Source organism: Geotrypetes seraphini, chromosome 6 (genome assembly GCF_902459505.1).
Source record: "Geotrypetes seraphini chromosome 6, aGeoSer1.1, whole genome shotgun sequence".
NCBI classification, from domain to species: domain Eukaryota; kingdom Metazoa; phylum Chordata; class Amphibia; order Gymnophiona; family Dermophiidae; genus Geotrypetes; species Geotrypetes seraphini.
Window position 1 is genome coordinate 51389541 of NC_047089.1, and position 15547 is coordinate 51405087.

Below are 15547 nucleotides of genomic sequence, written 5' to 3' on the forward strand. Positions count from 1 at the left end.
TTCTTTATAATGTGGGGGCAATGTGAAGATTATGAAGTAAAGTGAGGGGTCCCCCACATACACTCCCCATCAGAGCTCTTTAAAAGTAACTTTTTAGGCAGCGCACTGGGGTCTTGCGCCAAATTGTCTGCGCGCCGAAGTCTCACGCGCTTTTGTCCCGTCACCCTCAATAGCAGACTATGGACTTTTCCTCCAGAAACTTGTCCAAATCTTTTTTTTAAACCCATCTAAATTAACTGTTGTTACCACATCCTCTGGCAACGAGTTTCAGAGACTAACACCACCTACCTCGACTTCAGAAAATCACTCAAAACCCACCTTTTCAGCAAACAAAACCCCTAACCGACCCTTCAGATAATCTCAAGGCCCCCTACCCGACTCTTCTCCTTCACGATAGCTCCTATCTCCCCCTGCTTCTCCTTCCCACTCCCTTCAAGTCTGACCAAATCTGTTGTAAATCCGATTAATTTGTTGTAATTCTGCCCTCTTCATCTACGAAGTTGGCTAAACTTGTTGTAAATTTCCCTTTTCATCTGCCAAGTTTTGGCTACAGTTGTTGTAAATCCTATAAATTTGTTGTAAATCTACAAGTCTATACGGATCCTAATCTAATTTAATGTAAACCGCCTAGAACTCGCTGGGTATGGCGGTATATAAGAATAAAATTATTATTATTATTATTATTATTAACTATTCTTTGTTTCCTCCTATTGGTTTTAAGTGTTTCCCTGAAACTTCAATGAATGTCTCCTAGGCCTTATAATTAGTGATGGAGTAAAATATCTACCCCACTCAGGATTTTGAAGACTTCAATCATATCTCCTCTCAGCTGTCTCTTTTCCAAGCTGAAGAGCCTTAACCTCTTTAGTCTTTTCTCATATGAGAGGAGTTCCATCCCCTTTTTCGTCTTGGTTACTCTTCTTTGAACCTTTTCTAATTCTGTGATATCTTTTTTGATACTGAAGGTGAGGTTGCACCATGAAGCAATACGAAGGCATTATAATTTTCTTAGTTTTTTTACCATCCCTTTTCTAATGATTCCTAGCATCTTGTTTGATTTTTTTGGCTGCTGTCGTGCATTGGGTGTAAGGTTTCAGCATATTGTCTACATCTTTTTCTTGGGTGCTGACCCCTAGGATCTGGTAATTATGATTCAGATTATTCTTCCCAATGTACATCACCTTGCATTTGTCCACATTAAATTTCATCTGCCATTTGAATGCCCATAAGGTCTTCCTGATATGATGCTAATGCTTTTCTGTAATACAGCTTATCCTATAGCTGAGGGTTAAAGGCAGATATTAGATGGGAACAAGATGGGTGGTATAGAGTGGTAGGCTAAACTCAAGGCAAGTTGTTTATACAGTTTAAACAAGGTATAAGGAACTGATTTAGTTAATGTGTGGCAAGCTAGTTCTGCTGCAGAATGAGTATACCGTATAGTCAATCATCCTATGTATTAAAGCAGGGGTGTCCAATGTCGGTCCTCGAGGGCCGCAATCCAGTCAGGTTTTCAGGATTTCCCCAATGAATATGCATTGAAAACAGTGCATACACATAGATCTCATGCATATTCATTGGGGAAATCATGAAAACCCGACTGGATTGCGGCCCTCGAGGACCGACATTGGACACCCCTGTATTAAAGGCTTGGTTGAAGAGCCAGGCTCTCTGCTTCATGAAGTAGAGGTAGTCTGGAGTTAGACGTAGCCCCTCTGGGAGTAATTCCAGAGCGTGGGGGCCACTCCTGAGAAGGCGGGTATCGCATCGTACAATTTCTTTTGATGAGGGTACAGTTAGTGATGCTTCTTGAGAGGACCTCGGAAGTCTCAACAGTGTATAAAGGAATAGCTTGTTTTTTTAAGTATTCTGGCCCATTTTGTCTGAGGACCTTGAAAATCAAACATAGAGATTTAAATTTAACCCTGTAATTTAATGGTAGCCAGTGTAGTTTGTACAAGAAAGGTCTGATGTGATCTGGCCTCTTGCAGCCTTCTAACAGTGGTGCTGCAGCATTCTGAATTATTTGCAGCTGATGCAAACTCTCTTTGGTTAGACCAGTGTATAGGGTATTGCAATAGTCTAGAAATAATGTTATCATGGCATGGACCAGACTTGGCTTTCCAATATATGAAGAGAGATTTTGTAGCTGCTGAAGATGATAAGAGATAATTTCTAAAGGTGGTTTGAATTTACAGGATTAAAGTGAGTGATGAGTCTAGCAGTATCCTGAGATTTTGTATATCAGCAGCATGTTAAGGAATCACCTCCCACTAATGCTGTTTTTGTTCTTTAACACACAGGTTATCTACAGATCCAACTATTGCTTATAGTTCTTTATCTCAGCAGTGTGTACTATCTTTTTCATACAGTCAGGGTTTCATTTGATCGTATTTCTTTTCAATACAGCCAAATCTAGAACAACAGAAGTAAGACGACGTGCGCTAACAAGGCAGCAGATTCATGCACTACAAGATGGGGCAGAGCTGTTTGATGCTATTCAGAATGAATCTGATCCAGGCTTTCTCGAGGTAAAATTTGGATCTTCTTTGTAAATGAATTCTTTCGTCTAAATTTCCTGAGCTTTAGTGAATAAAACTCTAATAGCTGGAGTTAATAATGTGCTCTGTTATATTAGCATGTGTTTTCCCACTAGCCCTATTTAATTCAATAGGATCTAGTTACTAGTAACTCATTAATGGCATTAGTACTAGTTAGTAAAACTCTAGGTTTAAATATTTGCATTACTTGATTTGGTGCGGCAGAAATTCAAGTCTAGCTTGTTTAGTTCCCATTTGTCAGAGTTCTGGCATGTGTTTCATGAGTCTGTAGAAAGGTGTAGATTTTCTTCTTTAGCACAGTACAGTATAAGATGAGAAATTGAATGTATGGGAACCTGTTAATCATTTACAGTTTTCATCCAACAGTATTACCTTTGGTCTCTTTCCTACCTGCTGTGGGAGGGTTTATGGTATTTTTGCACTACATCCAAAGTGGTATAGTTTAGTTTACTATTTATAACCCGCCCTTATCCAGAGCGGAGAACAGTTGAACATACTTAATAAAAATATACCACACTGACTCAGGGTGGGATGGACATTCCTGATCTGTAGAAGTATAATCAAGCTTGTCTCCTTCGCTATCTTGGAGACTAGATTCTGGGACAGGAGACATATACATGCTTTGATTACGAACTGGCCTTGTATTACCCTTGGCAATTGTACTCTTTACTTCACGTTCCTAGGGCTTCGCTTCCTGTCCCTTTATGCCCTTCTCCCTTAACTGGACTCCCTCAGAGATACCTGGAAAATTTTAGTGATCTTGCTTGGTGGGAAGCCTGGAGTCTCTGATCAACTTCCCATTCAGGGGGGAACCTCCAGTTTTTGCCGAGTCAAGAATGTCTGCCTTTTTGAAGATGGTGTACCTACGCTCCTGCCTCGTGCAGATCGCCAATAGGAAATAGCTGCCATGAGTTCCCATAGTCTCTCGAGACTACGACGGGAACTCCCCACAACCATTTCCTATTAGCGATCTACACGGGGCAGGAGTGTAGGAAGATCGCTCCTGCCCCGAAAGCCCACTAGACCACCAGGTAAGGCTGTGACGCCGGGGGAAAGGCTAAACTGTGGGGTTTTTTATTTTTTTTCCCCTCCCCAAAAAATCACGAATATGTGAAATCGCAATTGCCGAAACCGCGAATGGAGAGGGGGAAGTGTATTTGTTTTATAAAACTTTTTTCAAACTCTAAACAATCATGAATAGCATTTTTTTTTAAATCCCATTGTTACAGAACTGTTTAAGTGAAAACCAGTTAAAAGCACTGAATAATCACAGGCAGATGTTAAATGATAAGAAACAAGCTGAAATCCAGGCAGAGTTCAAGAAGGCTATAGATTCTGATGAACAAGGGCAAAATGGCTGCTCCAAAAGGAATGTGACCCCTGTTTGGAAACTGCGAGTTGTGGATTATGGGAAACAAGAAAAAGGTAAAAGTAAGTAGCTTCTGGCATAAACTCAACTTTGCATTCCAAATTTTATGTAATGTTAAATTTAGCAATATACTTACTAGAACATTTGGTTCTCAAACCTCTCCTGAGGGACCCTCTTGTTCCGAAAAAAAACGAGCAATGGCTTTGTAAAAGAAGCGTGAATTTTATCAAAAGAAATTATGGAGTTAAGAATGAAAGTCTTCTAAAACAGGGGTCCCCAACCCCCGGCTCTTCCCTTCATCTTGCCATTTCCCCCCCCTTCCCCTCAATTTCACGGATGCTCTTCAGAATTTTCTGATTTTGAGTGTCTGGACACGGCAACATTCGCACAAGTCCCACATGACTGCCCCAAAGCTTCTCCTCTGAGGCACTTCCTATTTCCGCCTGCGTCAGAGGACAAGCTTTGGGACAGTCGCACGGAACTTGTGAGAATGTTGCCGCGTCCGGACACTCAGAAACAGAAAACTCTGAAGAGCACCCACGAAGGTGAGGGGAAGGGAGAAAGGTGGCCCGACGAGGGGAAGAGGTTCAGTGGCGCTGAAGGGAAGTGGAGGGAAAGAGGGAAGAGTAACAAACGCTGAAAGGGAGAGAGAGGAGAGCAGATGCTGAAGAGAAGGTGGAGAGAGAGGGAGGAGCTGATGCTGGATGGAAGTGGGGAGGGGAGAAGATGCTGGTGGGGGGGGAGAAGATGGTGGGGAGGGAGAGAGGAACAGACGTTGAAAGTGGAGAGAGGGAGCAGATGCTAGAAGGAAGTGGGGAGGAGAGAAAGGGGAGCAGATGCTGGATGGGGGAGAGAGAGGGGAGCAGACGCTGAAACTGGAGAGAGCAAGCAGATGCTAGAAGGAAGTGGGAAGGAGAGAAAGAGGACAAGACGCTAGATGGGAGGGGTGAGAGAGAGGGGAACAGACGTTGAAAGTGGAGAGAGAGAGAGCAGACGCTAGAAGGAAGTGGGGAGGAGAGAAAGGGGACAAGACGCTGAATGGGAGGGTAGAGAGAGGGGAACAGACACTGGATGGGAGAGGATAGAGAGGGGAGCAGACTCTGGAAGGAAGTGGAGAGGAGAGATCGAGCACATACTGGATGGAAGGAGTAAAGTAAGAGCACATTCTGGATTGGGGGAATATGATAGATTTAGTGAGATACTGGAAGGAGTGAGGGAAAGAGGTGGCAAGCTGTAGGTAGACACAATGAAAGGGAAATTGAGGATTGGAAAGTAAATAGACAAGAGGTAGAAAACAAATTGAAAAGGAAGAGCAAAGGAAGGGAGAGGGGATAGAGATACCGGAGCATTGAGGGAGGTGGAGGAGACAGATACCAGATCTGAAGGGAGGAAAGGAAGCGAGAGATGCTAAAAACCACCTGGGGGAGGGAGTGAGAGATGGAAGGGAAGAAGACAGAGATGTCAGACCATGGGGAGAGCGAAGGGAAGAAGATAGGTGCCAGCCCAATTTAGGGGTGGTAGGGTGGAGGGAGAAACAGTTTCTGGTAGAGGCATAGAAATAAAGCAGATGCCATATGGGAGAGGCAGAGAGAAGGAAGACAGTGGATGGAAGGAGGAGAATGACAAGAAGATGAGAAAACAGAAACAAAAGTAGAAATTTCTATTTTTTTTTCTAGAAATGTAATGTATATTGTATATAAAACTGCCTTACGAACCTGCCCCGAATCCTCCCCCTCCCCCCCCCCGGTCCCTGGAAAAATTTGTTTCTATAAAAGCAGTCCTTGATGTTAAAAAGGTTGGGGACCACTGTTCTAAAAGATAAGTACTGCTTCTTTTACTTACACAGAATGGAGTTACTGTTTATAAGCTCTAAAGATATATTTGCCGATTCTGGTCAAAACAATTTGTGAGGTGATTTTACCACTCGCATAGTCAGCTGGTGGGTTAATGAGAAGACCGGACTACTTACCTTTTTAAAACAGTGAAGAATTTTTAAGGAAGTTATTAAAGAATAAAATAATATTAATATAAAGAATAAAAGGAAAATTAGGTGGTAGAGTTGGGGATGAGCCAGTGACGTGAGCAGGAGCCAGTGAACATGGTTCACGAAAGAACCCGAATTGGGTATATAAGCTCCATATTCTGAGGCTCCTTATCCCCTTTTAAGAACAAGTACGTCTTCACCTTACATTTTTGTTTTGTTTACCAGTGGATCTTTTTGATGTAACAATTTAATGTATCCATTTTTTCATACATTTCTCTGTGATCCTTGCTGAATAACAATAAAAACTGTCAAGAGGAATGTTGAAGCAGCTGTCTGTTTCCGAGGACCGTCCCTTCTCCAGCTCCACCTCCCCCCCCCCCCAACACACACACACACCTTTTTCTGGTGTGATTAGTGAGCCTGGAAGTGAACCCACTTGCTCCCTCCTGCAGGAGCAAAGAGTGCTCTCTTTGACATAGAAACACTCATGAAAAAATACAACAAGCAGCCTCATCCCTCCCAGCCATTCTAGAAGGCAAAGGCTGGTGAGTTCCAGTCCTTGAGCCTGTAAGTTTGCTTAAACTTTTCTGAGCCGTGAATAGTTATAATGGCTCATTTGTTGTTGTTTGGGAATTATGGTATTCGTGAGGGGTCTGGTATTCATGGCTCCTTCACAAATATGGAGGGAGAAAGTTATTCATGAATTTATGATATTCGCAAGGGGGCTGTGCCCCTAACCCCCCAAATATGGAGAGAGACCTGTAATGCCAATAAGCAGGGATTCTTGCAAGGATAGTATGTCTATGAACTTGAAATGACATGTTGAAAGTCACACTGATTTACATGAGCTTTAGTTAAAATTCCCTTAGATAATGGTTCCTTTAATTGTATGTTCTTTTTTAGCATTTCTATTGAGCATCTGGCGCCCATTAACAGAAGTGTGCTCCTTGCTAAAGGAAGGGGGTCGATTTAGAATATACCATCTAGCAACTTCACTGTGCAAGGGCAAATTGGGCACATCTGATGTACAGCTAACAGCTACAAAGAAAACTCAGTATCAACAATTACAGGTAGACTACAACTCTTGCTAGAATTTCATGGAAGTACTAAACATCCCATGCACTGATGGGAGCTAAGTATTGGTACACTAACACACTAAGATTGATATAGCATGTTCACAAACCTGCACTAAACATGAATATGGTCATATTTTTAATGCTGTATGTAGGGGGATGATAATCCTGCTACTTCTTACTTATCATTTCTATGACTCTGCTAGATATCACAAATCAGTGACCAGGTGTGCAACATAATTCACATGTTCTTTTCATTTATTGGGGTTATAACTAAGGTGACCATACGTCCCGTTTTGAACGGGACAGTCCCTTTTTCAGATCCCCTGTCCCGTTGTCCCCACTCACAGCTTCGGGACGCTGAAATGTCCCGTTTTCAGAGAGGGCGTCCCGAAGCTGTGAGTGGGGACAACGGGACAGGGGATCGCAGCCTGGATTCGGCAGCGGCAGCATCATTGCTCGGGCCCCGCTGACCCTCCTATCTCTCCCCCCCCCCCAAGCGAACCCTTCCAACCCCCCCAGCGAGATGACCGAGCAGCAAACCTCCCTCCAGTAGCGTCGGCAGCCGCAGTACGCTAAACAGGCTGCTTCTCGGCTTTCTCCTGCCGGTGAGTCCCTCTGCCGCATCACTGATGACATCATCAGTGACGCTTCACCAGCAGGAGAAAGCCGCGAAGAAGCCTATTTAGCGTGCTGCGGCTGCCGCCATTACTGGAGGGAGGTTTGCTGCTCGGTCATCTCACTGGGAGGGTCGGCAAGGTTCTCATAGGAGGGAGAGATAGGAGGGTCAGCGGGGGTTTGGCTGGGAGGGGGGAGAAGCGGTCTGCCTCAGGTGCTCCAAGGCCTGGCGCCATTACCTTCTTCAGGCAGCAGAAGCATTTACAATTCGCTGCTGTTGCCAGTTTCAGGCCTTCCTCTCTGCCGGTCCTGCCTACTTCCTGTTTTCATGAAGACAGGACCCGACAGTGAGGAAGGCTTGAAGCCAGCAACAGCAATGAATTGTGAATGCTGCTACTGCCCGATGAAGTTCAGGACACCAGGTCTTGGGTGACAGAAGGAGGAAAAGGAGCAGAGGGGGAGAGAATTTGGGAGAGTGTTGCTTTACCCAACTGGAGGGAAAAGGAAGATGAGGGAGGGAATGAAAGGTGATACCAGGGCTTGGAGGGAAGAAGAGACGCCAGGGCATGGAGGGAAGGAGGAAGGTATGCCAGACCAAGGGAAAAGGAAGGAGGAGATGTCAGAGCATGGAGGGGAAGTAGATAAGGAAGAAAAGGAAAGGAGAGAGATGCTGGGAATCAGGGAAGGGATGATGCCAGACCGTGGGGTGGGAAGGAATGAAAGGAGAAGAGAGAGATGCCAGAGCATAGGGAAGGGGGTGGTGACAGAGAAAAATGGAGAGGTGACAGAGCTGAAATCAATCATGTACAAAGGAGAGAAGGGGCACAGGATAGATAGTTTATGGAAGGGGCATAGAAAGAGGGAAGATGCCATATGGAAGAGAGAGAGAGGGTGGATACTGGATGGAAAGAGCAGAGAGGGCAATGAATGGAAGGGGTGAGATTGAGGGTGAACAGTAGATGGAAGGGGTAGAGAGAGGGAAACAGACACTGAATGGAAGTGTGGGGGAGAGGAGGAACAGCCACTGAATGGAAGTGTGAGGGAGAGGGGGAGCAGACGCTGGAAGAAAGGGGGAGGAGAAAGAAAAAAGGGCACATGCAGGATTGAGGGAAGAGGATAGAGTTAGTTACTGGAAGGGGTGAGAGAAAGAAGTGGCAAGCTATAGGTAGACACAATGAAAGAGGGAAGTTGAGCACTGAATAGTAAAAAAGAATTTAGACAGAGGCAGAAAATAAATTGAGAAGGAAGACCAGTGAAAAAAAGGAGGAAGGGAGCGGAAAGAGAGATGCCAGAGCAGGGGGGAAGGAGAGGAGACAGATACCAGACCTGGGAGGAGGAAAAAAGGAAGGAGACAGATACTAGATCTGAGGGGAAAAAAAAAGGAGGAGAGAGATATGCTAAAATCTGCTGGGAAGGAAGGAAAGAAGGAGAGAAAGAGGCAGAGAAAGGGGGGGTTGTAAACACATTAGAAAGACTACAGAGAAAAAGGTTTAGACGAAAGGGGAAAGACAGGAGGCAGATGCAAGACTATGGGAGGTTCAAACAGAGGGGGAAAGAGAGGGAGACCTGGAACAAAGGTAGAAAGGAGAATTAACATTGAATCTGGGCAGGGTAACAGAGGGAAAAGAAAGAGACCTGGACCCAAAGGGGATGGGGCTGGATTGTGAAAGAAATGTTGAATGCAAAAGAAAGACAGAAAGAAAGATTGGATGCACAGTCAGAAGGAAGTGCAACCAGAGACTCATGAAATCACCAGACAACAAAGGTAGGAAAAATTATTTTATTATCAATTTAGTGATCAAAATGTGTCTGTTTTGAGAATTTATATCTGCTGTCTATATTTTGCACTATATTTGTCTATTTTTCTATAGTTACTGAAGTGACATTGCATATTTTAAAGTAATCTGCCTTGACATCTTTGAAAAAACCCTGAAACTCATAAATGATAATTAACATTTTCTCTGCATACAGTGTGCTTTGTGGAGTTTTTTTTATATTTTATGTTTACCATTATGAATTAATAAGATATTGTATGTACATGAAAATGAATGGAAGAAATTGGGGGTGGGGGTGGGGGCGGGACTGAATATTAATAGATGTCCCGTTTTGATGAAAAAAATAAATGGTCACATTGGTTATAACTATCCCTCATCACACTTCCGGATAGTTACAAAACTAATGGATCACATGAAACAAGATGAATCATAAAACAAATAAAATACAATTAGTGGAGGCATGAAATAGAGGAGTAGCCTAATGGTCAGTACAGTGGCTGGAGAACCTGAGGAACTGGGTTCAGTTTCCACTGCAGCTCCCTGTGACCTTGGGCAAGTTACTTAACCCTCCGTTGTCTAGATACAAAACTTAGATTGTAAGCCCACTAGGGACAGAGAGAGTACCTGTATATAATATATGTAAACTACTTTGGTTATATCCACAGAAAGATGATATATCAGATCCATGACTACAAAACAAATCTTATTTATAAGAGCATGGAACGGAAAAAAAACCCCTTGCCTTAAGACAGTGATCTCCAATGCGCTGTATCAAAACAGATTGAAATGGAAGGCACTCTTTGTGATTTTAAAAACAACATTATACAGAATATTGTCCATTTTTATACTTTAATAAAAAGATTTAAATATAAAATCATAAATGTTCAAGGCTTGTGCAGATGAGGACAGAGCTTGAGGGGACGGGGCAGGAATGGAGACAGAGCCTGCGGGGGCGGGGTCAAACTTTGTCCCCTGTGTCATTCTCTACCCCATGGTCTCTCTGTCCGTCTGTGCATATCAGCCTCTCACCTCCTAGCACATATGGCTCCTTTGGATTTTTACTCCCCAAGTGCATCACTCAGCACTTTTTTGCATTGAATCTAATTTCTGACTTTGCACACTATTTGGTTTTCCTTTTCTGGAGAGTAGATTGCCTAACGCATTGCATTTATGGAGTATGTGAGCTGCCATGTCTTTACCGTAACCAGCATAGATGAAAGGGAAATAGAACCCACTTATTTGTTGATATAGAACATTGTTGTTCGATTGTCCATCCTGAATATAACCATCTTTTCTTGATTCCAATATGAGAAAGTTGGTATTTAATATTCTGTCTTGCTGATGCTTATTCTTAGTATGCAAATGAAGAAAGTATCTGTGATTTAAAGTAAATTGTGGTATTTAGAATGGATATCTTTGTCAGATTTAGCCCCAGTCTTTTATTATTTTTTTTTAATTTATGCAAATTTAAAATTACACAATATCACATCTTTATGAAGAAATTTGCCTTACAAACATAGGCCCCAGGCTCACACTGGAACTCAGTTTTGATCTGTACAGTCTACTCTTGGAGGTCCACTTTGGCAAGATTGAGCAAGGTTAAGAACATAAGAATTGCTGCTGTTGGGTCAGACCAGTGGTCCATCATGCCCAGCAGTCTGCTCACGCGGCAGCCCTTTGGTCAAAGACCAGCGCCCTACTGAGCCAACCCTACCAGCATATGTCCTTGTTCAGCAGGAAGCTGTCTAACTATGTCTTGAATCCCTGGAGGGTGTTTTCCCCTATGACAGACTCCGGAAGAGCGTTCCAGTTTTCTACCACTCTCTGGGTGAAGAAGAACTTCCTTACGTTTGTACAGAATCTATCCCTTTTCAACTTTAGAGAGTGCCCTCTCGTTTTCCCTACCTTGGAGAGGGTGAACAACCTGTCCTTATCTACCAAGTCTATCCCCTTCAGTACCTTGAATGTTTTGATCATGTCCCCTCTCAATCTCCTCTGTTCGAGGGAGAAGAGGCCCAGTTTCTCTAATCTTAGTTAAAACTGAGGAGACAGTAAAAATCCCTGCATTTTCCAGAAGCTGTTCTTACTGGCAACAGTATTGGGTGTTGGAGCACAGGATCTCTAGCATTGAAATGGCCGCACTATCCCATCCCACCCAGCCTTTGAGGTAGTTGCACTTTGTGCCCAGGTGCAAGCTGAAATATCTAACTGCTCCTCGGGCAGCCACTACCAGTGTGACATTAGGCAAGTGTAAGAAAAAAGGAAATCTGCTTCCCATAAGGTCACCCAGCCACAGGCAGACGAGATTTCCTTACAAGCATCCCTGCAATTTGTATCAGGGAAAATGTTTTGATCAGCTGTTTGATAGTTGGCAGTTGCAGTTGAAACTGAAAATACATTTAATTACGTATCCTGGTCATTCATGGTTAAGTTACTAGAGAGAGCATAAGTGGATATTTATTTTATCAATTGGATAAAAACCAAATATAATAAACCTCTGGCATGCATAAAAGTGAATGAGTTAGTCTCCTGCCCTAGTCATTGAACATTGGCTTAATGAATCTGGGAGTGTTCAGACATAGGGGGACGGCTAGTAAATAAGAACATTATTTATTTATTATTTTTATTTACAAAATTTATGAATCGGTTAAATCTAAGCGATGTACAAAACACATCCACAATTTCAGGCATAAATATTATAAAATGCAGTAAACAAATAAGTCTTCCCCACAAATTTCCTCAATATAGAATTCTTTAAATCTAAAACAAATAATAACCACAGAGTTAAAGCAAGGCGTCCACAAATAATTGTGTTTTTAACATTTTTTAAAGACACACGATCTTTGCATAATCTCATTATACCTGCAATTGAATTCTAGAGATTACCGTCAAGTGAGAAAATCGATATTCTAGATTTAACATAACAAATCCCATTTTCTTTTAAACTGATGAGCAATCCTGGTCACAAGTACCTGGCAGAAACCCAAATAGAAGCAAAATTCTATGCTATAAATCTCAGGGCAAGCAATGGCCTCCTCTATGTCTGACTATGGACTTTTCCTCTAAGAACTTATCCAAACCTTTTTAAACCCAGCTATATTAACCACTGTTACCAAATCCTCCAGCAATGAGTTCCAGAGTTTAACTATTCATTTTGTGAAAAAAAAAATATTTCCTTCTATTTTTTTAAAGCATTTTCATGTAACTTCATTGTATGTTCCTTAGTTTTTGTACTTTTTGAAAAAGTAAAAAGTCAATTCACCTATACCCATTCTATATCACTCAGGATTTTGAAGACATTAGTCATATCTTTTCCAAGATGAAGAGCCCCAACAAAACATACTATTGCAGATGGTATTCTAGTCACCAAGACAGTCCCAGAGAAGGCATTGGCAGCACTTCAGCGACAGTTAGATCAATATGGTACAGTGTTTCTCAACTCGGTCCTGGAGTACCCCCTTGCCAGTCAGGTTTTCAGGATAGCCACAATGAATATGCATAAACTTGATTTGCATTCCCTGCCTCCATTACCGTATTTTCACGCATATAACGCGCGCATTATACACGATTTTACAAACCAAGCATAACCATGCGCGTTATATGTGTGAGCGCGTTATACAATTTTTTTTTTCATTGCGATCAGGCATCCCCCCTGCGAACCGGCATCCTCCCCCCCGCTCGCGTCACCCCCTCTCCCCCGCGATCCTACATCCCCCCAGCACAGCAAAGACATCGCTTACCCGATTGGGCACCAGCACCAATGCACAGGATGTGCCAGTGCCCGAAGACCTCCCTCGCCTGGGCTGGGCTGGGCGGTGCGAGGGAGATCCTCCCTCTTCCTTGTGCTGGGCTGGTCTGGGCTTTGAGCATTTGCGCACGCTCAAAGCCTTCTGGTCTCGCTCTCTCCGAGATTCTGAATCTGAGAATCTCGGAGAGAACGAGACCAGAAGGCTTTGAGCATGTGCAAATGCTCAAAGCCCAGCCCAGCCCAGCACAAGGAAGAGGGAGGATCTCCCTCGCATCACCCAGCCCAGCCCAGGCGAGGGAAGATCTTCGGGCACTGGCACGTCCTGTGCATTGGTGCTGGTGCCGATGCCCAATCGGATAAGCGATGTCTTTGCGGTGCTGGGGGGGATGTAGGATCGCGGGGGAGGGGGATGACGCGAGCGGGGGGGGGAGGATGCTGGTTCGCAGGCCAGAAGAGGGATTAAGTGGGGGTGGCGGGAGGAGGTTTTAGCAGCATACGCGTGTGCGTGCTATATAGAAATGTTTTTACAGAAATGCTTTGTTCCCGCGCGCTATACGCATATGCGTGTTATACATGTATGCACGTTATATGCGTGAAAATACAGTATATGCAAATTTCTTTCATGTATATTCATTGTGAAAACCTGGCTGGCAGGACCGAGTTGAGAAACACTGATATGGTAGATTATCAGTCTTTAAACTAACTTATTCCTCAGTTCAATATGCAGATTTTCAGCGAGGAAGAATGGGGGAGGGACGGATTTTTAAGCTCAGTTGCTTTTTAATAGGATTTTTAATAGGCTCAGTTGCTTTGGATATTATGTGGAAAAAGAACATACCTTTAGTTTCCAGGATTTACAGGAGATAAACCAACTCCGGCTGATGTTGTCCCATACTTCCAAGCAAAGAACTTTATATTGAAGGGAGGAGTGGCAAAAGAGGGAGATGTGACTTTGAGAAATTAATGGGGAGGCCAATCAAGCAAGAATGTAACTCTAAAAGTTACTAAACAAGGAACAGAGATGGAAGTCTGGGTATTTGAATGCAAGGGAAAAGGACCTAGATCAAGAGGTGGAGGGGGTACAATGAGACAATATATGTTTAAGGGTACTTAGAATATCTTATGCCCCTCAGCCAGTGGTATAGTGAGGGTGAGTGGTGCCCAGAGTGGAAGTGCACCTCCCCATACCTTTTTAACTTCAGTGTGAGCAACCACCAACTTCACTTTCTAGGTGCAGGTCCCAGAAGTTAAAAGGGAAGAGGTGCACACGCAGGAGGGGGGCAGAGAGGAGGAAGGGTGCCGACCCCCAGGGCGGATTGCCCCCCCACACACACACACACTTACTACGCCACTGCCCTCAGCTGATTGGAAACACAATTAAATTGCTAATTCAATAGTACTATACTTGTAGGATATTCAGCTATTTCTAGGAGGGGGTGCCATATGCTGGAGGGGTGGTGGTGATTATGGATCTTACTGTCATGTTTGGCAGGTCTGTCCTGGAATTGTAGAAGGTTGGGATTTTTTTTACCTATATCCAGAGAGTAATAAAGGAACTTATTCTGTAAGGATTGAGGAGCTTAAGGACAAATTGCCAACCTTATCTTTTATAGCTACAAGAATCGTCCTAGTAAAACGTTGATACGAATCAGAGCTTCAAGTATTACAGAACGTAAAAGAGAAGCTGAGATCTCTGTAAATGATATAGGCTCACAGCATCGCAGACTAACAAATGGAAGCAATATATACAAGATTTATGGAACAAGGATTATGAAGGGGAAATTAAGAGGGGAGAATAAATGATTACTATTGCATTGTGGTGTTTAGTGTTCAAAAATCTGAAGGATTTCAGAGTCTATTTCCTTGTTCTGGAAATATGGTCTATTGAATTTCCAGGATACTGGAAGTTTATGGTGGGTGACTGTAAACTGTTTCTTTTTATTTAAAAAAAAAAAAAATCTGTGACACATGTCAAACATTTACAAATTTATTTCTTTAGCCATCACCAGAAATCTTGGCACAGATTTACAGTCCAAGACAGATCCTGCGGTTCAGTGACATTATGGATCCTTTTTTCCAACCACCTTGTCCTGAGGTTGATATCGTTGGGTATGTGGTATCCATTAGTAGGAAACCAGGTACTTCCTGATACCTTTTTGTGTTCAAAAGTATTAAGTCACAAATGCTCAAAATATATTGAATTGTAAAAATTTGGCATTATATTTTTTTGTGTGTGTATGCTGTGCTTAGTTTACTGTCAATACCTGGGCCCATTCCTTAGTCTTTGCCTTGGGCTTTATGTCAAACCCTGGGCCTGGTTTGGAACCTATGAGATAATTTTGAAAGTGAGAGATCAATTTTCAAAGAGGTTTAATCAATCAGTTACTACTAGTATTAATTATTTCTGTAGCGCTACCAG

The 15547-nt window shown here is 43.0% G+C and overlaps 1 protein-coding gene across 9 annotated transcripts in view; it reads left to right on the forward strand.

The window, feature by feature from the left end:
* The window catches only part of BRCA2 (BRCA2 DNA repair associated), a 105407-nt gene that overhangs the window by 80919 nt on the left and 8941 nt on the right, over positions 1-15547 (forward strand). For 8 of the 9 annotated variants that reach the window (XM_033948447.1, XM_033948452.1, XM_033948451.1 and 5 more), the window contains 4 exons: positions 2410-2531; positions 3791-3992; positions 6818-6984; positions 15128-15266. In XM_033948447.1, the coding sequence (XP_033804338.1) occupies positions 2410-2531; positions 3791-3992; positions 6818-6984; positions 15128-15266 (630 nt within the window). The remainder of the gene's footprint in view (positions 1-2409; positions 2532-3790; positions 3993-6817; positions 6985-15127; positions 15267-15547) is intronic. The other variant, XM_033948450.1, reaches the window with a different exon arrangement.